Source organism: Arvicanthis niloticus, chromosome 1, assembly GCF_011762505.2.
Source record: "Arvicanthis niloticus isolate mArvNil1 chromosome 1, mArvNil1.pat.X, whole genome shotgun sequence".
NCBI lineage: Eukaryota > Metazoa > Chordata > Mammalia > Rodentia > Muridae > Arvicanthis > Arvicanthis niloticus.
Genome location: NC_047658.1, coordinates 162,786,634 through 162,812,435, shown reverse-complemented (window position 1 = coordinate 162,812,435; position 25,802 = coordinate 162,786,634). Strand labels below are relative to the sequence as shown.

At 44.6% G+C, this 25,802-nt stretch overlaps 1 protein-coding gene across 8 annotated transcripts in view; it reads right to left on the bottom strand.

The window, feature by feature from the left end:
* Positions 1–3,822: 3,822 nt before the first annotated feature.
* Tdrd1 (tudor domain containing 1) overlaps positions 3,823–25,802 on the bottom strand; it is a 41,097-nt gene continuing 19,117 nt past the window's right edge. For 4 of the 8 annotated variants that reach the window (XM_076925510.1, XM_076925534.1, XM_076925543.1 and 1 more), the window contains exons 12-26: positions 22,824–22,991; positions 22,601–22,708; positions 21,460–21,630; positions 21,108–21,350; positions 20,577–20,714; positions 18,981–19,091; positions 18,235–18,405; positions 14,611–14,919; positions 13,229–13,348; positions 11,918–12,034; positions 9,355–9,522; positions 7,761–7,988; positions 7,191–7,237; positions 7,022–7,114; positions 3,823–4,840 (exon numbers count right to left, since the gene is read on the bottom strand). In XM_076925510.1, the coding sequence (XP_076781625.1) occupies positions 7,022–7,114; positions 7,191–7,237; positions 7,761–7,988; positions 9,355–9,522; positions 11,918–12,034; positions 13,229–13,348; positions 14,611–14,919; positions 18,235–18,405; positions 18,981–19,091; positions 20,577–20,714; positions 21,108–21,350; positions 21,460–21,630; positions 22,601–22,708; positions 22,824–22,991 (2,192 nt within the window). In that variant the 3' untranslated portion in view covers positions 3,823–4,840. The remainder of the gene's footprint in view (positions 4,841–7,021; positions 7,115–7,190; positions 7,238–7,760; positions 7,989–9,354; positions 9,523–11,917; positions 12,035–13,228; positions 13,349–14,610; positions 14,920–18,234; positions 18,406–18,980; positions 19,092–20,576; positions 20,715–21,107; positions 21,351–21,459; positions 21,631–22,600; positions 22,709–22,823; positions 22,992–25,802) is intronic. The other 4 variants (XM_076925527.1, XM_034514902.2, XM_076925554.1 and 1 more) reach the window with 4 other exon arrangements.

Sequence of the window (25,802 nt, the reverse complement as noted above, 5' to 3'; positions counted from 1 at the left end):
TTAGAGGGTGCCAGGTATTTAAGTGTCACAGAACAAAACGGTGTGCCCTCTGGCAGGTGCTCTGTGCACATAAACCCTCAGATCATTTTCATACTTAATCAAATCTGCATATTGTGTGCTCACTGAAAAAGTTTTAGAAATAGAAAACGAGAAAGCAAATAGAAAAGCCACTGGTACTGAGTTGCAGACCAGTAGGAAAAAGCTTTCATTTCCTCCCACAAAACCTCGGCTCTTGATTGTTGAGACTTGATTGTCCACACCTGTGTTGAGCATCTGTGGTTTGGGCTACTGCTCTACCTGTACTCCGTTTGCTACTGCCCAATGCTAAGGCCTCAAGGTTAACACTGCAATCAGGTATCTTGGTGGGGCTGCCCAGTTACATCTGGAAACAAATTAATAAATTTCCTAGACTACAAGTTATATACAATTCAAGAATTACATTTTTCACTTGTGTGTGTGCAAATGCACCACATGGGAAGACATAGAAAGATCTGGGGGGAGTTTGTTTTGTTTTTTTCTGTTGTTGTTGTTGGGTTTTTTGTTGTTGTTCGTTTTTCTTCCACCACATGGATTTTGTAGAAATCACCCTGCAAGCTTGAGGGCAAACAAGTGTCTCTGCCCGATAGGCTAGCTCCCTGACTAAGGTCTGTTTTGTATTTTTTTTTTTTTTTTAACTGTCTTCCAGGAAGCTGATCTGTTCCCTATTTTCTGTGCTCTTCCCCAGTATACCTGTAAATGTCAACCTGCCGGGTAAATACTCAATTTTGTATTTTTACACAATAACATCTCTCTCTGTTGCATTTCATTCTGTAATTCTCAGTTGGCTTCCAATGCCTCCTGTCAGAGAGCTTTCAGCAAAATTGGCTCCTGGCAGCTTTAATGTTGCAGACTTCACTGGAGACAGGAAAAGGTTATAATATTTTTCTTTCTTCACTCAGTTCTCCCTCCCATTACCATTAACTGGAGCACCAAAGAGTAAACCGGGATCACTTCCAGTTAGCACTGAGTACAGCAGGCATGCTCTCAGTAGGGCACTCGCCTCCTGGCTAAGAGGGTCTTGGCTCCATAGCAGCAGCTTTCAGAGAAGTGAAAGGCACATGTGGAATTTCAATTGTCTTAGTGGGTATACAAAGGACAAAAAACGGGCGATGTCATCTTAAAATTAACCCACGTCTCACGTATCACGCAATCAATTCATACTGTACTAAGCCTTCAAAATGCAACGGCATATACCCGTGACAGTGGCGCGTGTGGTGAGTGGCCCACGCAGCTGCAGACAGCAGCCCTCAGGGCGGCACTCTGACCCTCCCACCCTTCCAGCGGATGCTTACCACAGACAAGCAGTTCCAACTCTGAGCATTCCTAACTTTAACCAGACTTTTGGCGACTTTGTGGCTTCTTCTTTCTTCCACCCTCCCTCTCAACACCCTAACACTAGGTAGTATGAGGGGAGAGAGAAAAAAAAAACTCCTCAAATAAAGTCAGGGATAGGAAAGAGAAGGGTGGAACAAAGAAGAACCCACGAAGCAGCCAAAGGTCCATTTTATCTGGGATTAAAATGAAAACATATTTCCATAATATTTCTGTGGTTTTTGAAGCAACCAAAAGTCTCACCACACCTAGTATTTTTTTTTTTTTTTTACCTAATTAGAATGACTTCACATTTTGCCTCGTAACTAACTAATGCCTCAGCTTAGGTTGGGATATAGCACTTGCCTGTGTTCTATCCCACCACTCCAAATACTCCAGGGAAGGTGGTGCCACCTGCCTCAGAAACAGCTGCTGCAAACTTTTCACCAAAGTATCCTGCCCAGAGGCTCTCGGGACAATCAGGGGATGCAGAGTGGAGTGCAGTGGAGAGGTCACTAACCCAGACAGAGGCTTCTTGTCTTCGAAGCTTGAAGCTGGGCAGCCACTGGACAGTGCTCCTCTCTGAAGATTCACAAATTATTCTACAGGGAATTATCCAAAGCTCCTGTTGTGCTCAAGACAATGCTTTGTCTTTTTGGTCCCAATGCTTGGTTACTAATGGAGAGTAACTGGGTTTTTTTTTGTTTGGTTGTTTTTTTTTTTTTTTTTTTTTTTTTTTTTCCCCACAAGAAAGGTTTTGCTGCAAAGCCCTGGCTATCCTGGAACTCCGTCTGTAGACCAGGCTGTCCTCAAACTGCCTCTACTTTGAGTGCTGGGATTTTAAAGGTGTGTGCCACCACACCTGAGTGATTGCTTTTTAAAGTGCATTTGCACAAACTGCTCTGTAGTGTTTTGCTGCCCGTGTGCATATAAACACACACACAGTTCTAAGTTGAGATGAGAGCTTCAATGCTACTTGAGACAAAAGCATGGTGGATTGACCATGGCTCTGGAGATGGTGGTGTGGCCCTCTTCAGCCATTTTTGTAGCCTGTTGGTTTTGTAATGCAGAAAAGATGCTTCACCTTTGAGTTCTTGCCTCATAGAAGATGGTGTCATGATTACTGATCACTCTAATGCTTCACCTCCATGATGAAAGCATACTTGAAGAGAGGTGAAACCGGGCACACTGCAGACCAGCAAAGATGACAACTTCCTGGTGGCACTGAGCAGACACCAGGGATATAGGGCAGTGGAACCGTGAACAAAGGCTTAGGCAATATCCCCCGGGGTTCCAAAGTGAGCTGGTCTGCAGTGCCCCTCACCTTCGAGTGAAGCTAAAAGTTTAAAACTTGGTAACAGTTGCTGGCATTTAGTCTAGGCTCCACCCCACAGTTACCTGGCAACAGACAGGTGTGCCTGACTTACTATTAAAGGGGCTGCTTGCCCCTCTCTTGCTCCTGCTCCTTTACCCCTTCCCTCCCTCTCCACGTGCTCATGGCCAGCCTCTACTCCTCTACTCTCTTCCTGCCTCTACTACCCCCTCAACTCTCCTCCCCATGCCCTGAATAAACTCTATTCCATACTATATCTGTCCTGTGGCTGGTACCTCAGGGGGAAGGGGTGTCTCAGCATGGGCCTGCAGAAGCACACCACACTGCACCTCCACCAAACATATCCCTGGCATCTTTTAATAAAACACAACACTGGTGCCGACAGTCCTCACCCCTCTGGTGAGAACCTTCCAGGAAGGGACCCCAGCCCTAAGGTGTACAGCTGTCTCTACTTGAGACACATACCCATGTGAGATGATCCAGGTACAGAGATGGCAGCACCAGACAAGCACTGCCAGTGTGGTACAAACAGCTGGCCGCTCTAAGTGCTGGCGGAGTGTGGCAGACTCAAACCTCTGCCCTCACAGATACTGGTTATCTGACTGAGCTCCACTTCTACCCTAAGTTCCACTACAACTTCTCTCACTAATGTCCCTGAGCTCCGCCTTGCCAGGCTGACCCGAGTCCCTGAGGGACTGGCAGACTAGCTTCCTTTGGTTTCTGAGGGGTGTTCCCTGAAATCTTGATACTTATAAGCCTCGGTCCAGGAAGTCACCTGTTGAGGTTGACCTGACACATCACCTCAGTCTTAGTGCACTCAGCTGCAGCCAAACAGGATGCTCTAAGGGAACCTAAAGCCCCAGATAGAATTGGTTCCCTTGGCCTGGTAAAACAATCAAGTTTATGTCGATCACAATATCAGGCACCCAGTTGGAGTTCAAGAAATATTTGTGGAATAAAACACCTGACATTAAAATGGGTGAGAAATTCTAATTACTTTCTATTCAACTTTCTAGGACCATGTGGAATCTGAAGCAATGAACTAGGACTCTGCACAGCTGCCTGCAGCCATGTGGGTGTTGTAGCACATGTGGAAGGACAAGGGGGTCCCCAAAAGGACAGCAGTAAGCACAGAAGGCCAAGGTGAAGACAAGTGACTTTACTGCACCAATCAGGACAAACGTAGCTGTTTAAGGCACATCAACATCCAAGCAACTTTTTACATGAGGAGAAGCTCTATTTAACAGAAGAGCTGACACGAATTGCAGGAAAAGAAAAATGGAACCAACCCACCCACACCAATGTCTCATCAACGTTGAGTTGGTGATGTTGTATCAGGCTGCCACAGTGCCACATGGCACTGAAACCATGGGACAACTACAAGAGAGACCATGGGCTGTCAGGAAGGCACACTCTCCTGCACATGGACCTTCTGTGATCATGAGGTATGACAAATGTGCTCTGCATCTTTAAATTAATAACTGAGTTTGTGTTTGAGAAAACAGTGAATTGTTTCTAGAGCAGAAGGCCTGGAATATACAAACAGTGCTAAAGCCCATCCACCCACTACCTACCCCTACCCACTATCCAGTGCGGCACCCGGCCTCATTGCCTCAGCACTCTCAAGGACAAAGATGCCAGAGCTGGGTCTATGGCTCAGAGGGAGAGCTTGCCTAGCACATGAGAGGCTCTAGCTTCTATACTCAGCACACACACATGTGCACACTCGGACACAGACTCTTGGCAGAAGGTACCTCATCCTCCTAGTTGTCTCATATACACTTTGAATCTTGATGTTGTTTTGGTTTTGTTTGTAATGAGAAGGCATCTAACTATGTGGCCCATGATGGCCTTGAACTTGAGGTCTTCCTGCCTCATTCAGCTCATGGCTGGGATTACAGGTGTGCACCACCACGCCTAGCTAGTGCGTGAATCTCTGAGGTAAGAGTCATGTATTTTGTGGAAAGAATCGGGGAGAAGGCAACAAACCCAACAGAACAAAGCAAGCAAGTACAGGTAGAGAGGTCAAAGGTCACTAAAGAAAGGAGAGGAAGCAACAGTTCCATGAATAAAACACAAGACAGAATTCTTTCTTTCTCAAGTCTGGCTTTGGTTGTCGTCGTCTTCCTCAGGGTTTATTTCCCAGAGATGATGTTTCTGAAAGAGAAAACTCAACCATCATTATGGTTTACATAAAAATCACTATGGTTCTTAATTTCAGTTTTAAGTACAAGCAAACCAGATAAACTAAAATTATACAAATTTAGATTATACATGTCAGATAAAAATTAAACAGCACCATAACAGTGTTTAATTTTTATTGATATCGATATTAATCAGAGTGAATTATATTCTCCATAAATATATAATGCAGCTATTGGAGATCTTTCCAAATATAAAAACAAATTTCATATTAACTTAATTACCCCTTTAAGAACAATGTTAGCATCTCTATTTACAAGATTTATAATGTAGTAATGCCTTTGTTATGTACATTTTTTTTAGACAGGGTCTTATTAGACTAAGATATCCTACCGCATCTCACCTGCCTCAAATCCCAGGATGGGCACTGCAGGCACGCCTGAGTGCTAACTTTTACCTAAACCCAAAGAGCCCAGAAGTTATAAAAGCCTTAAAATGTGAACACATATATCTGTAGGAAGATTAATAAAGGTGAGAATAAATATCCAGTTTTATTTTCCTCCCAAATGAGAAGAGGATGCCTATGTTATCTCCTCATTCCATGCCCTGCAGGTCTGGACTAATTCAGAAAGATGCTGTAGCCCAGGGCACACACAGTAGCTGGGGCAGCCCCTCGGCTGTGAGCTGTGAGCTGCAGTTTGCAATAGGGGTGTGGTGTGGGCACATTCGAGAGCCTGCACATACACCATGAGCCTCTGCTTCCTCATCTAACGATAAGGTTGTTGTTCTACTGCATGTGGGGGCACGGCACAAGTGTGTGTAGTATGTGGGGAGGAGCAAGGTGCACGCGTGTTTGCCCACGGGTATTCAGTTAGTGGACTGCCTCCCTTGTCATTCTTCCTCGGACTCTTTCCACCTGTTGTTTTACTTTGAAACTTGAGTCTCTCAGTGGCCTGAAAATGACAGAGGAGGTTAGGCCAGCAGTTGCTGAGCCCAGTCTCAGCCGGTCATTGCCTCCCCAGGGCTAGGATTGTAACAGCATCACCTTTCTCCGACTTCTGCTTCAAGGATGCTATGAGGACGGTGTGTGATATGAGAGAGGTCCAGCCCAGTACTTTGGTACTGTGCTGTGTACTCAGATGGGGAAAGCCAGTGTGCATTATGTTTTAAATCAAACTTTTATGTTTCTAGGCCCTCTAATTTTCTAGAAACAATTGAAAATACCAGCTTTATCTTAAATTGTATGAATACTCTCAGTATCTCTTTGACGAAAGCTCAATGGCACAGATCAGTAGACAAAAGTACAAAGAAGTTTAACAATGATTATTAATTAGCTGGGCTAATTCCAGAAGCCCATGTCACTTCAGGCTCTTCAGTCTATCTGGTTAAAATCATCATTAAATTCACGATCTTAAGCTCGATCACACAAAACAAAAATCAATTATAAAGATATTAAATCATGACAGCAGGAACTTTTGCTCATGGTGTGTGAGCTTTGGTGTTAGCTTCCTTAGGGACAGACTCAGCAGAGGGGCCACAGCCAGTCAGCACTGCTGTCTGTCTCCAGAGAAACCATAGCCCGGGGGCTACTGCAGTGGGCATGGAAGAGCCAGCTCTGCTTTGGGCTAACACTGCATCAACCCCAAGGGGTGAATAAGCAGGACAATCTCATTTTGTCCACAAGTTCCAGTTGACTCCTGGCTATGACTGTTTTCTAATGGCCCCTGTTCTTACAGTAAGGAACGGTAGGGAGCTCCTGGGATGGGCCCAGCACACCCTGAACAGCTCCACAAGCACAGCCTGCTCCAGTGTCTCAGGTGACAGAGTGCCTATCTTCCACGCTCTCCTATCCTTGCCCAGACTCAGGGATAAGCCTACGGCAGCAGAGCCAGTGAGGTCTGAGAAGACTTCAAGTCTGGACACAGTCTGAGGCTAAGCTTCACTTCAGGACCATCTTTACAAGTTTCTCCACATACTAATGATGTGAGCAATTTCAAACAGTAAGAAAAGGCTTCACATGTGCAGCCCGAGCCAAGTGCATAGGAATGTTCAAAAAATCATCAGAGCAACACTAGTGCAGCAAACTAGCACAGGACGTCCCAAAATAAGCACAGCCCCACAAGGTGCCCACCCTGTCCCGACAGCGTGGCTGCGGGCATTCTGCAAGCAAGCCCAGCGGGGAAAACAGGAACCTACTTAGCTTTTCAGCAGCTTTTTCATCTCTATAAATTTATTTTGGTTGGTTGGATTGTTTAATAGGAAGAGGAGAATCTGTTCGTGTTTCTCAATCTGTGGATGAAAGGGAGACAGTATGATTACTCTCTCAATGTGAGGAGTGTGACTTCATGTAGGGAGCTGCACTCACCTGTTTCTGTAACTCTGTGCAGCAGCAATCTGTGCTGTGTGGAGTCTCTAAAAGCAAAAGAACAAGCAAAACAGGCACTAGGTTATGTCAGTGAGGAAACCAGTGGCCTCAGACCTGAGCAAGCTTGCACCTGTGTGTCAGTGTCTGAGTGTCAACTCCAAGGGACAGCACCCACCCAGTCATCTGCTGTGTCCTGGACTCTCATAGACCAGCACTCCCATTTAAGATTAGATCTTCTATGATGTATGGGGCCCCTTTTGAATGATAATGGGTCTGCCAAATACACATCTCTTGGGGTACCAGGAAAACTCAATCTCAAAAAGCACAAGATATTCTCACGTTGCTCAGGACCAAAGGGAACCAGAAGAAAGACACAGGCACAATTGCTATCTTTCCAGAGCTCTGGGTCTTGACTCCCACAGCACTGCTGTCCCTGACCTTGGGTCAGGCTGAATTTCCGCAGCATGCAGAGAAAGATGGATGGATGGGGGACTAAAGCCGTAAGAGAGACAATCAAGGATAACTCAAGCAGTGACATCTGCTGCATATTACAAGTAAGAAGGAAGGTACCTTTAGTTGAAGCACTTTTCCTTTTAGATGTGAGGTTTTCTGCCAGACCACACATCACCAGATTCTCAGCTATATTGATCATTCCATTCTCAGAACACTTTTCGACTGACACTGTGTGGATATTCTGTGAAATTGCTCTCACAGAGAGAAACACACTCTGGTTCAGCATGGCATTCCTCAGCAGCTCCAGCACCAACTGTGAACAGCTTCCATTCAGCTCCATCAGCCCTGGAAAAGTTACACACCGACTGAGCTTTGTTCACAAGTCTTTTTTTTTTTTTTTAAAGATTTACTTTAGTCACTTTTGTATGTAGGAGTGTATTGCTTGCACGTTATGTATGTGCACCACATGTTCATGGAAGTCAGAAGGCGGCGTTGGCTTCCCTGGAACTAGAGTTACATACAGGTGCTTGCCAGTTACTATGTGGTGCTGGGAATTAACCCAGGTCCTGCAAGAACAACCAGTCCTCTTAACCATGAGCCGTGTTTTCAGCCCCATGGCTCTTGTAGAGACTATATTTAGGTAGGCTAGCTAATGAGATCAACAAGCCGCATGTCTGTTGGCTTGGCTGACATCAGGCAAGCTGTAAGGCACCAAGCACTAGCCGAGGCTTAGGGCACCAACATACACAATTTCGCCTCTGTGCTCTACTGGGAAAGGACAGTACAGAGGCCAAGCATGCTACAAAAGTCACTGTCATCATCTCTGAGAAAAGCAGGACAGGGCCATGTCAAACATTCTAATTTATCTGCTCCTTGCATATCCCAACTCAACAGGTAAGCAGTGAATGGGTAAGCAGCACAGTGAGGAAGCTGGAATGGGCCCAGGGAGCATCCCCTGGCTCCTGTAGGGCGCTGTGACGGGTGAGCCCAGACCACATGGTTCACATCCTGACACCTGCCACTAGAGCTACACGACAGAGGACAGAACAGTCTCCAAACCCAGATACTCTGAAGATAAGCCCCAAACACAGATGATGGAATGTAGTTTTCATAAATATATATATAACACATATGTAGAATATGTATATATGTGTCTGTCTGTGTGTGTGTGTGTGTGTAAAGGAGACAAAATTTCTATGAAAACTCTTGCTGAGAAGATACTTAAAGGAAGGCAAGCTTAAGGATAATTTAGCTGGGGCCCACATGACTGTACATAACCCCATGACCCCACATAACCCCCACTTGAATATTACATTGGCAGCCTCCTCCCTTTACCTGCATGTACTATGCATGCACCCTCTCAGTAACCAATTCTTCCTTCTCTTGAACCGCATAAAAGGAAGCCCCACACAATAACCAGAGTCCCTGAGGGGTCAGTCTTGTGGCCCACTGTTACTCTCGACAGTGCTTCCTCTGTAAACTGCACTGTTGCTTGCTCTGAATGAAGATCCCTTGAGACTTCTGCACTTCTATGTACCACGACTTTCCAGTTCTGTGAAGAGGCCAAGAACCTGGAAACACCCAGCCCAGCCCAGCCCCAGAACACTGGTAACAATCTGATATAAAAACATTTAATTCAGACTTAGAGCTATGAAATATAAAGATAAAAAATTCCACAGACACAAATCTAGAAAGCGACAGAGCTGTGTACCCTCGAGTGAGCATCTAATGATCTGGAAGGGCGGCTCAAAGTGTCTGGCCATGATGGGTTGTACTCTGGAAAGAGGCAGTGTTTCGATGTTTCCATAATCTGCGTAGAGAACTTTCACATCACAGTCTGACGTTTCCAGAACAATGGCCCGGTACCAGAAGTCATCATCTGAAAACAAAGGAACCTTAACACAGGAGTTACAGTAAGAGCACTTCTCTTCCTTGAGATGGTTCTATCTACTACACTTAAAAACTTACTTAGGGCCGGGAGGTGGTGGTGCACGCCTTTAATCCCAGCATTTGGGAGGCAGAGGCAGGCAGATTTCTGAGTTCTGAGTTCGAGGCCAGCCTGGTCTACAGAGTGAGTTCCAGGACAGCCAGGGCTACACAGAGAAACCCTGTCTCAAAAAACAAAAACAACAAAAAAACCAAAACCAAACAAACAACAAAAAACCCCCAAAACTTACTTAGGTTTCTAGTTAAGAGTCTGGAGTTTCTATATTCCTTCCAAAGCCCTCTATGGAAACAGAGTCCCGATTTAGTTTTTTAACTACAAAAACAAGGGAGCTGAGAGAAGATCACGCAACTCTGGAAGGCTGGAAGCCAGATGTACAAACGGAAACATCTTACAGCCAAGGGAGCTCATACAAGACTGATGGTGAGGAAGCCAGACAGGATGGTGTGTGTCTCCAAGGCCCCTGAAGCTGAGGGAAATAGGGCAGGCAGGGCAAAGGAGGCAGTTACTCTCCACTTTTACATAGCACTCCTAGTTTTAAATTCACCAGAGAGAATGGTGAGCCTCACCCTTAGAAGTTCCTTCTCCAAAGGCTATGGACTGGGGGACTGTATGCTGAGGAGAGGACAACACAGGCAAAATGTCTATTCCAGCAGGAGACAGATACCACAAGGGAGAGCACTTCCAGATGTTTTCCAGCCACCAACAAAGCCAGATCAAGGCTGCACAACTCACTCTCCTGCAGAAGCCCACAAGTGGGTAAGCTCTGCTGTACACAAACTTCCAAATAACTCTTGGGCACCCCATTGTAGTAATGTGGAAAGATGGCTCAAAAGAGCACTCCCAGACTAGAGCCTATTCATGGGTGCCAAGCACAGTGTGGAGAGCCAGCCACTGTGTCAAGTCACATTCCAATCAGCAAACAGGATGAAGAGGACACTCAAGGTTCCACAAAGCAAAGGGCTACATTCAAATTCTGGAGAACCTGACTATCTTTTGATTGAAAATACCAACAGGTAACAGACAAAGCAATGCTTTCAGAATGACTTTCAACCTGGACTCTATATCCTGGCTTTTACCCTTACATGCAATGCCTTTCTTCAGCTTCTAAGGGACACATATAGCCAGATGCTGGAGTAGATCCAAAGAGCAGCAAGGTCAGCAAAAAGAAAGGAGGAAGGAGGAATCAGCTACCTAAACAGAGTGGAAGAAACTCAGCTAACACTCAGGCAGGGAGACAGAGACTGTCCAAACAGCACTCAGCACGAGGGTGAAGGACACATGCTAGGGCCCAGGTTTGCAAGACAAGCAGTCTAGCCGATCAGCTAGACTAGGATTATGCGGAAACATGGTGGCATCAATGCAGAGCTCACCGAGGGGACGGAATACCGATGGGGAGGGCTGGGGACAGTGAGAACATACACAACAATACTCTCAACAAAAAAGCGCAACAGCAACAGAACCAGGAGCCTCAGCACACTGCAGGGGAGTGTCTGCAATGTCTATGAGGCTTCACAGTGACAAACGGGTCTTACACCCCAAGTCATGCCTTACCCTCCACTGCAAGAAAAATGAAGGCAAGCATATCAAAATGTCACACAACAGTACAAGACAGAAGTGACATCACTGAGGAGGTAATAGAGAAGGTCCCTCTATATGACATTCTCCTGCCCCATTCATTAATTGCCTGCCAGGCATCTATGGACAAACTGCCTTTATGAGACCTCTGAGATGTATGCAGGTGGTTTGGAGAATTGGAGAGCCCATGAAACACTCCCATACCTTAATCTTGGCTGTGACAAGAAGGAACCTGGGCATTCTGTTCTCGACCTTGGCTGCCATTCTGCCGACAGCTCCACCTTCCCTGGGGAACAGTAGGAACCATGCCCTCCCACACCCCCAGCACCTCTGTGATCTTCCTCCAATCCCAGAAACGAACCAGGACATCCTCGGCAAGTGCTACTTGTGTTAGAGATGCAGTTTGTTGACACGGAATGTTAAACAAGCCTGTCCTGAGACAATCTAATTCTTCTCTGGTCCATTCATCTGCAGTTCCTTAAGTACAGACGACTGCACACCAGTGACCCACCAGATGGAGCACTGGTACTTGGAGCTAGTTATCTGAGTATATCTATACCCTTACCTAACAATAGCCTACACAGAATGGAAAAGCAGATGACTCCAGAATATAAATCAAATCACAATTTTGTCTTTTCTCAGTTTGTCTAACCAAATAAAATATGTGTTGAGGATACCAAAATCTACATCATCGCCATAAAAGACAACAATTAATATTTCCCTGCAGTGTTTCATTTAAAAGGAACATTACTTGTATATTTAGCACAGCACGCTTCTCCTGTCCGTGGTCTGTAGGATGGCTGGCCTTTCTGGGCGTTACAGTGTTCTAACAATTCAGCTGTTAACACACATAGCTTCTCTTGATTTTCTGGAATACAAGCAATTTTCGGTGTGAGAAAATTTCCAGTAGTGACAGTATACAAAGAATCCCAAGTCCAATCAAGCCAAGAACTGTCCACGTTAAAATACACATTGTGTTTTAAAAACACTGGTTGCCTTGTGCAGAAAGACTTGAACATAGGAGCATGAGGAGCCTCTGGACCTATTTCCTAGTGAGGGTGACTCTGCTGGTGTGCTCCCTCTATAAAAAAATTACTCTATCTTACCTATTTTCATTTTACACTTACTTATAACAGGGGTGTCATGGCACCCTGTGGAGGTGAGAGGACAACTCTAGGAGTGTCCTTTCCTTCTACCATGTGGGCTCTGGGGAGGAAACTAGGGTGAGGAGGCCTGCTCCAAGAGCTGGGCCTCTCATCAGCTGTAAGTAGTCATACTGTTCAGAAAGAGGAATGTTTTACACTGGAGCCCAGTCATAAGAAGTAGCATTTAAGATTGGTTTGGTAATTTCTTTTCTTGTTTAATGGAAGTTTTACAATCAAGCCATCTCTAAAGTGTCTGTGAGACCATCCTTGTAGCACTGGACAGTCAGTGGGTGTGCTGGTAGTGTCTGTTCACATCTACTTTGGGGTATTTCAACAATGAAAGAATAACATCAAAGGCAGAAAAAACTACCTTTAATCTGTGTAAGTAAAAAGCAGAGGCTCAGGTTGCTGTGACCGTCTACACCACAGCTGAAGTGAGAGAGATCCTTAAGCTCACCCTGCTGTGTTCAACGTATTTAGAGTATACAGGCAGTCATAAAGTGCTGCTTGAGTATTGAGGAACTGTCATAAGCCAACCCATACCCTCACCTAAAAATAACCCATATAGATAAAGAGCTGATGAAAAACTATGATTATTAACTGATTACTAAGAATAATATACTGGAAATAATTCTGGTTGGTGCTCACTTGTGTAGCTGGAGGTTAGCTTAATAAACACAAACAAAGAAGTTATGTAAAAATTAGGGGCACTCTTTGCTCTAGGACATTATAGATTACACTACATCTAGGCTGCTGAGTAGGTGCTGAACACAGAACAGACCTCCTGTCTGTTCTTGGGAAGCATCCCCCCTCCCTCCTTTCTATACCTCATTTCCTACAGAGCTCCCCAGAGGACCTGCTCTGCACAGCTCGGAGCAGAGGGAGGCGCACGTCGGCCGGCGAGCACCGCTCCTCACCTGGCATCTCACTGGGCATGGCATAAAACAAGGCTGGGCTGATGATCTCTAGTACATTCGCTGCTACAGTCTTGTTAACTGGCAACTCTATCGTCTTCCACTGCTCTGCTGAAGGGCTGGCTGAAAACACAGGAGGCACAGGGCTAATTAAATATACATTAAATCTGTATAATGCATACTTATCTAACAACTACATCTAAAATGAATGTTCGTTCAAAAAAAAAAAAAAATCCTACTATTCTGGAGAGGTTTACCTGAGGAGAGAAGGCCACCTGGAGTGGAGGTGGTCTCATCCAATGGATTGGACAAAAAGCTCTCAAGAAACTGAGAGGGACACCAGCCTTCACCTGTCTGCTTCCTGACTATGGAAACAAAGTGGCCAGCCACCTCACATCCCTGCATCCCTTCCCCAGCATGGTAACAATGTAGCCCCAAATCATGAGCTTTCTGTCAGATGTAAAAAGTGAACAGCACAGACCTCACATGCTTATGAATCAGTAGAATAAATACTGTGAAACGACTTCACTATTCAAAGCGTTCTACAGTTTCAACATAATCCTCATAATTCAAAAATGCATTCTTCATAGAACTAGGAAAAAAATCCTAAAACATATACCGATGCTGGAGAACCACACAGAGACACAGTGACAGCCCTTCACCTGCATGACATCAACTCAAGAGCAAACATGGATCTTGAGATCTGGAAGTCTGGAACAGCTAGGAGAAAACAGGGCACACCTTTCCAGATGCAGTTCTAGACAAGAGCTCAGTGGAATAAGGGACAGTCCTAAGTACTGACTGAAAAATATCATTATATACAATCTACGGCTCTCTACACAGAAAGGTCATCAACCAGCAGAGGAAAGAATACAACCAGCAGCTTCTTACATGCAGAATTTAGACTTACTATAAACAACCCCCCACACTACATATATATCATATTCATATTCATATTCATATACATGCAGAGGAGAGGCCAGGTAAGATGGTACACATCTCTAATCCCAGCACTTGGGAGGCAGAATGTGAGTTTAAAGGCAACATGAGCTACACAGTGAGAGCCTGCCTAGAGCTCATAACTGCATTAACTCCAGTTCTAGGGCTTCTGACACCTCAGACATACACACAGGCAAAACATTCATGAACATAAAATAAAATAAATTATGTATTTTAAAGAGAAAAGAACGTAAGAAGGAAGGAAGGACAGATAGCAGGCAGGGAAGCAGAGGAGAAATGGACGTGGGAAAGAGTACAGAGGAGACAGTCAGGAGGGATGAGGGATGGCAGGTGTGGACAAGTGAGAACAATGATAGATATGGAAATCTCAACGAAACCCACTTGTGTGCTGTAACTAAAATGTCAAAGAGCAAAGCCAAGCCTACCATGACCTTGAACTGCAGACGGTTTAAAGGCATCACCTTGCACCCTCTGGCTGTCCATCTGGTCATGTTTATCAGCAGGTCTGCTCATCAGTGCATCCTTCTGTGGTGAACCACATCTTAAGACCAAATTTTCTGTGATGAGAACATCACTAATGATTTTGGGATAAGGAGTGGAAAGATCGGTGAGTTCAACGCCCACCCCGTTCTCGGTGATTTCCACAACTCTGGCTTGGAGTTTGAGCCCTGCAACACACGCTTGAAATCTTGCTGTGGCTTCTTTTGTCCAATGCTTGTTTTGGGGCTGTATATCTGAGAACAAAGAACATAACGTTAAGAAAGGCCTATGTATGTGATGAGCTCATGCTAGAGGCAGGCAGGACTGGGGCCTTACGCTTAGCTTACAGATTCTCAAAAGTTACACAAGATTTGGTCAAGAGAATCTCACATCTTTCAAAACCAAGTCACAGCTGCTAACACACAGTGTAGATTTTTGGGGGATCAGGCCATCACTGTCCTAGGAACGGGTGTGTGCCTTCACTGTCTCTTAGAGGAGCTTTTGCTTGTGCAGTGATTGTGACTAACAAGAAGTTACCAACAGAAAAAAGGACCTTTGCAAAGTTTCCAATGGTTTGAGGCACTTGGGCTTACTCCCTTTATTTTGAGGCAGGGACTCACTGACCCAGGCGTAGTTTGAACTCAGTGTTAAGGCCCTGAGCAGCTGAGCCTGTAGGTGTCAGTGATGGACGGGGCCACTGGCTTTTCATCTTCATCCTTTGCTTCAGTGGATTTCCAACCATGACTATGCCCGAGACTACTCATGGCACCTGTTCAACAAGTTTGGAGGCTCACTCCAGAGCTTCTCATTTAAGTCTGGAGTGGGGACTATAAATCTGAATTTTGTGGGGTTTTTTTTTGTTTTGTTTTGTTTTGTTTTTTTGAGACATGGTTTCTCTCTATCTCTGGCTGTCCTGAACTCTCTGTATAGACCAGGCTAGCCTTGAACTCATACAGAAATCTGTCTACCCCTACCGTCCAAGTACTGGGATTGAAAGCATGTGGCACCACTACCTGACTTATAGATCTGAATTCCTAAGACAAGTTCCTGCTTGTCAGGAACTTTGAAGCTACTGGTCTGAGGGCCACATCTTAAGAAGCACACTGGCATGACATATGGTGATTAAGAATAATCTGGGATAAGATGGCTCCGTAGGTGACCATGCCATCAAAGCCTGAGCATCTGAATCTGATCTTTGGTTCTCAAAGTGGAAGGACGAAACTGAATCCCCAAAATTGTCCTGTTGTCCTCTTACGCAGACATGCCATGCATGTGCCTGCATGAATGCATCATATATATATATATATATATATATATATATATATATATATATATATATATATGCGCACATATGTGTACACATACATGTATGAACATGTGATAATATAGTCTTTTACAAAAAGCATACCCATTGTACATTATTAAGAGATGGTGTGATGTCATGTGTCTCCTCACGGCAGAACTGTCACGAAGACAGACAAAAACAAGACCTAGGAATACCTGTGCTCCCCAACATGGGCACTGTTAAGAACCTGGGATCACTTTCCACAGAAATAGGGATCTTAAAGCAAGGGTCTTGATGTATGGACCAAGTTGCCAGATCCCTGGGCTGATCCTGAGGAGTGCAGAGCAGCTGACACGACTGTCCATGACTATGAATACAAATGGAAAACATGCCTGTATACATAGACACACTCTGTTAAATGTTTACACGCATGTGGACACATGCTTATAATCCCAGCAAAGGAGGTGATTAAGGCAAGAAGGGTCGCTAGGTGCCAGGTCCTGACAGCACAGAGACTGGGTTTCAGCAGAACAAGGCAGCAGCAAGTACTCAAAAAGTAAGGTGCTGAGCCCTGCCTGTTCTGTGTAGCCTTACTTCTCCTCTCCAGATAGGAAAACATAAGTGCGCTGCTTAAGTAACTTGATACTCTCCCTGCAGCAGCAGTGTGTAGCAGGGCTGGCCCCTGGCCCCCTCTCTGCACAGTGATGCTGCCCTGCACATCCTGTAACTTGCTGTCCTCCCTTGCATCACAGGAGTGTGTGTAACACATCTTTTTTTTTTTTTTTGATAGTCAACATGTTTTATTTTTAAAAATACATATGAAAACCCTCAACAGTTGGAAATTTCAAATTCTTTTTTTACTTCGGATTTATCTTAACTTTAAAAAAAAAATCTTATTGGATATTTTATTCAGATTTCAGATGCCATCCCCTTTCCCCATTTCCCCTCCCTAGAAAAACCCTATCCTATCCCCCTCCTCCTTTTTGCTTCTATACATTTTTTTAAAATGTTAATCAAAGGCTTTATAAGTTTGGTAATGCTCAATAACAAGATGCCCATACAATCAGAAGTGTAACCCAATACCCAACCTAGATATATCAACTATCTTTGACTGGTGGAGACACGAGAACATCCACCTCTGTGTCCCCCACCCCTCTTGCCACCTAGATCCTCCTCTCCTTACTCCTCCCACCTTAGCTCCTCCTACATTTCACCCTTCCTGTTAAAACAAAACTTTTCTTTTCATCTACAGACAAAATACTGTCCAGAAAAGGACACACTTGTGAAATAGTCAACTGATTATATCTGCAAGATAGAGTAATCATCCCTTAATAATTCTGCATCACTAGGTATGTCAGATGATCCTGGGCCAGAAGGCTGAAGATCGGATGCTCCAACGTTCTGTAGTATAGGGACTGTCCAGGTGTTCGGCGGTCTCTATAAATTGGCTAAGTTTTAGAAGCTATGCTTTGTGCTTCCCATAATTTCAGTTAACTCAGTCATTCTGGATTTCTGACAGGGTTGAACACTTAAAGTCTCAGATCCAATCCTGGCTATTTACTTTGAGAGAAAAGATTTGAGAGGATGGTTTTCAGCTGACATTCATTCTAAAGCCAAGAAAAAAGCCAGGTTCAGAACTAAGTCTTTTAGTTAGGAGAGATGACAGAGGTTCTGGTTAGTCAAAATGATGGACTGGGTATTAGGTTTATCTTGTACTTTACTGACACAAATTGGTATAGTTGTGCTCTAACTGTGATTTGTGTAACACATCTTAATAGCAGCAGGTAACAGCAAATACCTGGGCACACCTTCAGTTCCACACCTGGCCCAGTGCCTCAGAGCCACTGTTTAGAGGGCCACTCACCATCCTGATCTAGACCATGTGCCCACTCACCCTCTGCTGTAGACTCTGCATGGGGCTGGCTATTAGTGACAGCCCTGGGATGAGCTCCTTGCAGCTGGGCCTTGGTACCATTTCCAGGCTGCTTGAAAATAAATAACTACAAGTAAATGCTGGGATTAACGAGTATCTGAGGTTCTCAGAGTCATGCAAACACCCTTCTAGACAGCCTATGAGTTCCACTCCCAGAACAACAGAAAAGAAACTCCTTCACATCACCCTGAGTACTCTGACCAAAATACTAAGTTCCTACATTTTGTTATGTGAGGTGGGATTTTCTAGCTCGGTTGAAAGGTTAAAACAAGTGCATTAGTGGCTGAAGGACACACACACACACACACACTGTTGGCTTTCCAGGGTGTAAGGACTTTTGTTGACACCTACCTACTAGCCAGCACTGCATCCCCTGAAATGGAAGTAGTAAGAACTGTGGTGATATCGCCTGGAGTTGGTCTGTGGTAACTTCCTCAACATTTCCGTAATCCACAAAGTGGACTTTAACATTCCCACTCGGTAAGATCTCCTTGACTAGAGCCCGGTACCAGTTGCCGTCACCTGAAAGCAGCACAGAGTCTCTGACATTTCTTTTTCCTTCACATTCCATGTTTCCTCTTAGGGGGGAAAAACACTTTCTACAACAAAGTTGGTAAATTTTTTCTCTTCTATAGATTACAACTTTTAGTTTTTCTTCAAAAATCCCTAGACTGAGAATTCTCAAGATCCATTTTTTAGAACATGTCCCCCCAAACTTCATACAGCATTGCACCCTGACATCTGATAAAAATTTCATTCACAATCTACACAATAAACAACATGGAAGTGGAAAATGACCATGACATTCTTACTGCTCAGGGGCCAGAGGCTTTGTTGTCATTTGGTAAAATGACAAATGGTAAAAGTGTTGCCTTGTAATGAACAACCCGGAGCTGTCAGAACTGTTCCAAGGTACGGAAAGATGTAAGGCCAGACATCATCACTTCAAGGCTCCTTATGAAGAAGGCATCGTAACAGTTCCTCTAATTTTGATTATGAAAACATGCTTAAATACAGGACAAAGACATGCATGGGAACAAGGTCTGACTCTTAGGGACAAGAAGATCCACACAGCCACTGACCCACATCTACCTTACCTGCGAAAAAGGCACAGCAGGGCCGTCCTATCTCGGCCTTAAAGCCATTGGGCAGCTTGTGTGCACAGTAGTCCGCTAAGGACTTATTTAAGTCCTCAAGCTTCTTTAAGGCTGAAAACACACAGAACATAGACTGTTAAAGGTAAACATTAACCACACTTTCCCTTTAATGTCAGAGAACATTTTCACCATGAAAATGTTAAGTACACACCCAAACAATTGGCAACTATACCACATGCTGTTCCTTTCACAAGATCAGTAAGGCAATACAGTAATAGTCAGTTAAATTCTTAATAAACAGAAGACCAGTGACTTCTTGGGCACAACATAGCTTGGCAGTACCACGAGGTTTGAGTGTAAACCTTATACAAACCCATGAAGTTAATATTGTCCTAAAAAAGTAAATATAATTAATTACTAAACGCAAAGTCTAGTTAATGTTCTGGTGGAAGTTCTATGGGCAAATCTGCAGCACAATACAGTGAGAGGAAAGTGAGGCTGTCTCTAATGGAAGACTGTACAGAACCACAAGAACCACAAATAGATGAAGACATCATGCATCTCAGAACCTGAGAGTCAGACAAGGACTTAGATTTCTAGTCTAACTATTAATTTGGCGGGAAAAAAATGGATCTAGTAAAGTTAAACTCAATGATGCTCACTCACTTTTACAGCTCAAATGAAAGAGAAAATACAAAGTATGAGAACGTAGGACAAATAGAAATCTCAAAGTGACAGTTGTCAGAATTATGGGAAATGACTCAGGAGAAAAACAGTTTGGTAGCACTGATGACTCTATAGAAACACACGAAGACTCAGTAGAAACACAAGGATGATACAATGTTCACACTACCATCATTTCAAAGGTAGCCAAGAGCCCCAAGACAAAACAGAATTAGAAACCCTATGCACTTATACAATGGAATATTGTATAAGCAATATACAGCAGAATTAGAAACCCTATGCACTTATACAATGGAATATTGTATAAGCAATATACAGCATGCTGCTGCTGCAGCAGCAACAATAACAAAACAAGATCCAATGTGAAGAAATAGTAACCAAGGCAAAGCTAAAAATATATATTGAATAGTTTTGTTTCATATGAGGTTCAAAACCCAGGAACACTCAAATGCATCAGGACTCTGCTTCCTTCTGAAGGGGAAGGCGTGGCAAGGACAGGAGGAGGAGGAGCACAGAAGCCTTCTGGGACACCGGCTAATATTTTCTTTCCTTCCTGATGAGCTGTCTACCAGGGTTGATCTGTGACAACTTCACTTTTTTTTTTTTTTTTTTTTTTTTTTACTTATTCACTTTACATCGCACTCATCGCCCCCTCCCAATTACTCCTACACTGTACTCTTGCTATAGCATTTGGTCTCTGTGAGTGTAACAGTCCATCAGATCAATGAACAGACTTAATTTCCAACAATGATGTTAGGCGATATGCCATGAAATCTAAATCTAAAATGGCCATACAACAGAATAACACAAACCAAGTGCCATCAAGTCCTTCTGTGCCTGGCTGCTTATAAAGAACACGAGTGTCACATGGTCATATACTTCCAGAATGAACAGCTCCTGGAGCCAGCTTACCGTCGTCTTTAAGAAAGTGGCAATAGAACTCCCCTGGGCTGTACATCACGCAGACCATCACATCCACCGTCTCATCAACAGTGAACTCAACCCATGTCCACTCCAACGCCTCTGCTGTTCCTTCCATGGCCAAGGGAACTGTGAAAAATAACTGAGTGTTTTTCACAAGAAGGAGACATAGTTTGGGTGGGGAGGGCGGTCGCTGGCAGGGCTGTGGAGGAATCTGGGACAGCTCAGTTCCCACTGACGTTCTGGTGTCTTTAGAGGAAAGTGAACCTAAACTTCAGGATTGCAGTTAACCTCATCACTTGAGTGTCACACATTTCTGACTAATCAAAACTTTCAACACACATCTCTGTTTACACAATTTGAGGCGTATTTATATGACTGTTCAGTTAAAAAGGTAAAAAGGCGCCCAACCTAAACACCAGTTCCCCTGAAACCCTGCCCCCACTCTCGGATTCAGCTCCCCTGAAACCCTGCCCCCACGCTTGGATCCAGCCTGTGCTGTTTGCTGGACAGCCTACTTACCGCTGGCTGCGTGCATACTGCTGCCTTTTTCTGCCACTAAGTCCTTTTCCTCCACAGCAAAGCCTGAGTCTATGAGAGCTTTAGACGCGCTGACGTGAGGAGCCACCGACCTGTCTGTGAGCTCCACCAGGGCCCTGGTGCCCAGCATGCCCACCACTCTCACTGTGACCATTCTGTTCTGTACAATCTTTTTCATGACACAAATAGCTTCTGGAGTCCAAATTCCTAATGATGGCTTCACTCCTAACAATTGTTAAAGGGATGTTAAAATAATTCCTAAAACAAGCATTTACATATTTAATTTCATTTCCTCAAAGTAAAGCCTGAACGAGAGGACCACAGCACTCCATACCTGCCAGCACACAATTTACAGCTTGCATTGGCAAATCCAACAACTTTGGAATTATGGGACAAAGTCTTTTCAAACTAAGAATCTCAAAGTTTCCATAGTCGACATATCCCACCAGGACAGATTCTTCAGAAGCGTAGGCCAAAACTGACGCGCGATACCACTGATCATCCTCTGAAACAAGGAGAGAGGTGTCTCAGACACTCTACGGCCAGCACAAGTGCTCCCCAACCAGAGAAGGCCACATGTACATTCTGCCACAATACCAAGCACTCAGCATGCGTGCTCACTAAATACTACCAGAAGCCTTGCATCCCAAAGTAGGACCATTGTGCTCAGCTTAGTAATCACTTTGGTTTTTTTCCCCCTGCAACCAAATACCTGATAAGTAACTCAAAGGAAGAAAGACTGATTTTGATTTTGCTCATGGTGTCAGGTTGGCACACAGTGAGGCAGAGAAGTCACTCCCTGGTGTGAAATCCAATCAAGCTGACAATGAAGATTAAGCACCATGCCATGGCATAGCATAAGTATGAATTAATAGGACTTGTTTCTCCAACAGATAGCTAGTAGGCAGCTCAGCACGGATGAGAACAGGTTCCAACTACATGAATCTCCGAGGTACATCGATTATTTGCTAAGGCACCAAGTAAGGCCGTTTCTAGAACAGCAGGATAAATTACATGGATATGTAATTACAGAAGTGAAGGCACTGATGGGTTCTGAGCTGCTGGCTCTTGAGTGGGCTAGTGGGGCTGCCCTTAAAGCAACAGTAACACAACTAGGCTTCTACAAAGTAAAACTTGTGGAGCGACAGAGGTCATGACTGGGCTGGGCCTCCGGGCCCCCTTGCTAATTCAAACAAAGCTCACAAAGAAGGGAGTGTGAGGCTCTACAGCCTACACTCATGTCAGTGTTCATCTCCATATAATAGTAAGGAGCTGACAGAAACCGTACGTGCAAGCCTCTTGATGCTAGCGCTCTGCCCTTACAGAAGCATATATTACCACACTGCTTTGGTCTAGTGTCACTGGACTCGTTTAGGGCGTAATTGGTGCGTGTTAATACTCAAGGCCAAGTGGGGCTATTTGGTGTGAATCAAAGATTTGGGGCTTAACTCAGTTGTATGTAAAACCATCCTTACCTGAGAACTGAGCACAACACACATCCCCAATGGTTGGGTAAAAGTCAGAGCGTGGAGTCACGTGCCCACAGTATTCACTGAGGGATTCCTGAAGCTCAGCAAGCTTGTCTGTGGACACAAAGCACATCTTAGACACAGAAGAGTGGTTTCTTGTCTTTGGATGACATGCTGAGTCTCATGGAACACGTTATGGCGACACAACAAACTAAGAAAACCCACTCACGGCCGCTCTGCAGCTGCTGACAAAAGAAGTCTTCTGGTGTCTGGATGTGGGCAACCACGCCACAGAACTCATCACCCACATTCAAAGTCAGCACTTTGGGGATCAGGGTATTTCTGTCTGTCACAATCTTGTTCTCAGTTGTCACTCCTCCACCGTCCTCTGAAGCACCTTGTCAGAAAACAGAAAGACCTTTGCATCACAGAGAGAGACAAAACAGTAACAAAGTAACGAGGAAACCAGGGAACTTGACTTGTTTGAAGGCACCAAGATGGAGTGGGTGACAGTCCACTCAGTAAGGGAAGCAGTCATCTGGGTACCAGACCTTCAGAAAGGGAAGTTCTGCATCGCCAAAGAAGGAAAACCAGAGCATAAACAAAGTCAGATCTAACTACAGAATCAGACCTAACTACAGTGCTCTCTCATAAAATATTCGACCTCTAAGATGCTCAGGAAAGTACAATTTAAGGTTGATCCTATTGAAGAGACATGGGGCAGAGCCTACTTTCCAGTGAAATGGAACCCTACAGAAAGTCATTTGCTACAATAGTATACTCAATTTAATTAAAATTACACTTAAAATGCATTCACTGGTTCAAATAAGGAAGAGGTAATGTAAGTATCACATGGCTTAGAGCTGACAGTCTGAAGGAGCAGAGGCTTTGAACACTACAAAAAACCCTCAGAATGCAAAATAGCTCCAAGGACTGAAAGTAAAAACAGCCTAAAAGACTGTCAGACTGTAGTGTCCTCAAGGGTGGGGAGTTTCTGGAGGAGAGAAGTCATCAAGCCATCAACTATCTGGATTCTGAAAGACAATCGGTTCCCTCAAAGGAACCAGGAAGACATTGCTCAGATAAAGACCAAGGCTAGTTTCACTGTTTTAACTCAGACACATAAAGCAGCAGATAACAAGAGTTACAGAGTTAATATCGCCACCGACCTGTGTGGTCTCACTCTAGACTGACATGCTGAAAATCTACTGGATGGAATCTGCCATGACAGCAACTGGGAAGGAGCTATTTAAGCAATGTGCTCAGGTCCTGAAGTGCAGTGGGCACTGGGATCCCCTACGGGAAGGACAGAGGCGCCGCCACAGCAGAGCCTGCTATCAGTGAGAGACCATCAGTGTCTCCATTAGGGTTTCTACTGCTGTGAAAAGTACACCACGACCAAAGCAACTCTTATAAAGGATTTAATTGGGGGTTTGCTTACAGTTTCAGAGGGTTAGCCCATTATCATCATGGGCAGGGGCCTGGTGGGAGCATGGTGGCACTCTAGATGCTGAGGAACGAGAGCTCCATCCTGATCTTTAGGCAAAAGAAGACTGCCTGGTCCTGGCACAGGCCTCCGAAGCCTCCAAGCCAACCCCCTCCAACAAGGCCACACCTCCTTATCCTCCTAATCCTTTCCAACATAGCCACACCCTAGTGTCCAAGCACTCACATATCCGGAGCCTCTGGGGGCCATGCTCATTCAAGCCACCACAGGCAGGGTATAAGGGTGTCCCAGGCAGGTCCGGGGACAGCACAGCAGGTTCAGTTCTGTTAGGCTCACAGCCAAACTGTTCAGGACAGTTACCAATCTTCTATTCCTTTCTTGTCTCTATCTTTATCAAGGCATCACTAAGCTCTGAGGCACCTGACAACTGCCCTGTTCACGCCCCACGTTATGATCTCCTCCTGCACTTTTTCTTCATGGTCACCTCCAGTCATACCTCAGTTTCAGTTTTTCAGATCCAGCCAAGTCCTTTTAAATTAATGCCTTTTACAAATACATTCTTTATTTGTTAGGTTCCTACTGTCCCTTCAAGACTACTTCATCCCACATCTCAGCAGGCACTTTTGCAGGGGAGTTTTCTCTATCCCACCCTTGCATAGTCTTTCTGTGTGGTTCCCTTCCATACAACCCTTATACCTCTAGGGAACCTTAGCAGAGCAGACAGGACTCTCTGGCCCTCCTGCTTCTTACTGCATCTGTGTTACTGAAGAGTGACTCCCTTACCCAGAAGCACTTACCTCTCTGCCTGCTGCTCTTCCTAGCTTTCTTGTAACAACTTTTACTGTCGTGGTCCAAGGTTCAATTGATTATGTTCTTTACTCTGCACTGTCAGCACTTATAGCCCTAAGCATGATAGCTACTGGACTATTCTTTGTCTAGTTTTCCACTGTAGATGGTAAAGAAACACTCAATGTTTTTTCATCAACATTTCTGTTCTAGGGACACCATGAGGGCAAGTGCTATAGGACCCAGGCTGGAGATAAAAGGTAACCACAGAAGGTTGTTCCTATCGTCATAAATGCTCATAAAGAGACAGAGGTAAGAAAACATGGATGGAGAGAAGGAAGAAAGTAAGATATAACCAAGCATATTTGGGAGGCAAGCCAATGGTGACTTGGCAACCAAGTAAACAGGCGCAGGATAGGAGGCAAAAGGAGATGGCAGATTTAGGGCAGTCCAGTCTGTCTTTGGAGTGAATATTCATCAACCTGGTATCACCTTTGCACCATGGACAAAAGACAGTGAGTTATGTCTACATCCAAAGAACAAAGTCAAAGAGGAACAGACCATAAAAGCAATGTCAATGAAAAATGCTCATGGTGGATCTAAGGTGGATCCCTTGTTAAACTTGATGCAAACATGCACACATGTACACACGCAGTTAACAAGCAAAAAACTACAGACTTAAACACTGTCCTACTACAACAGAATTTCAGAGAACACCTTGCTACTGGTAAAAACCCAGGCCGGGAACCAACCACACTAAGGCAGTATGCACTGGAAAGCCCTCAAGCTAAAGTGTCCCTTTGTGAGAGCTTATTAGGACTCATCTGCAGGAGAAAAGCCTGGGATTAAGAAAGTGTTTCTGAATAAACTCTACCCTTTTGTATGCAGTGGTCCTGACAATGCTACCTCAGTCCTCAGGCACTGCTATCTAACAGAGTCCCTGCTCAGTGTGAGCCTGTGTACTCACTGTGGTCC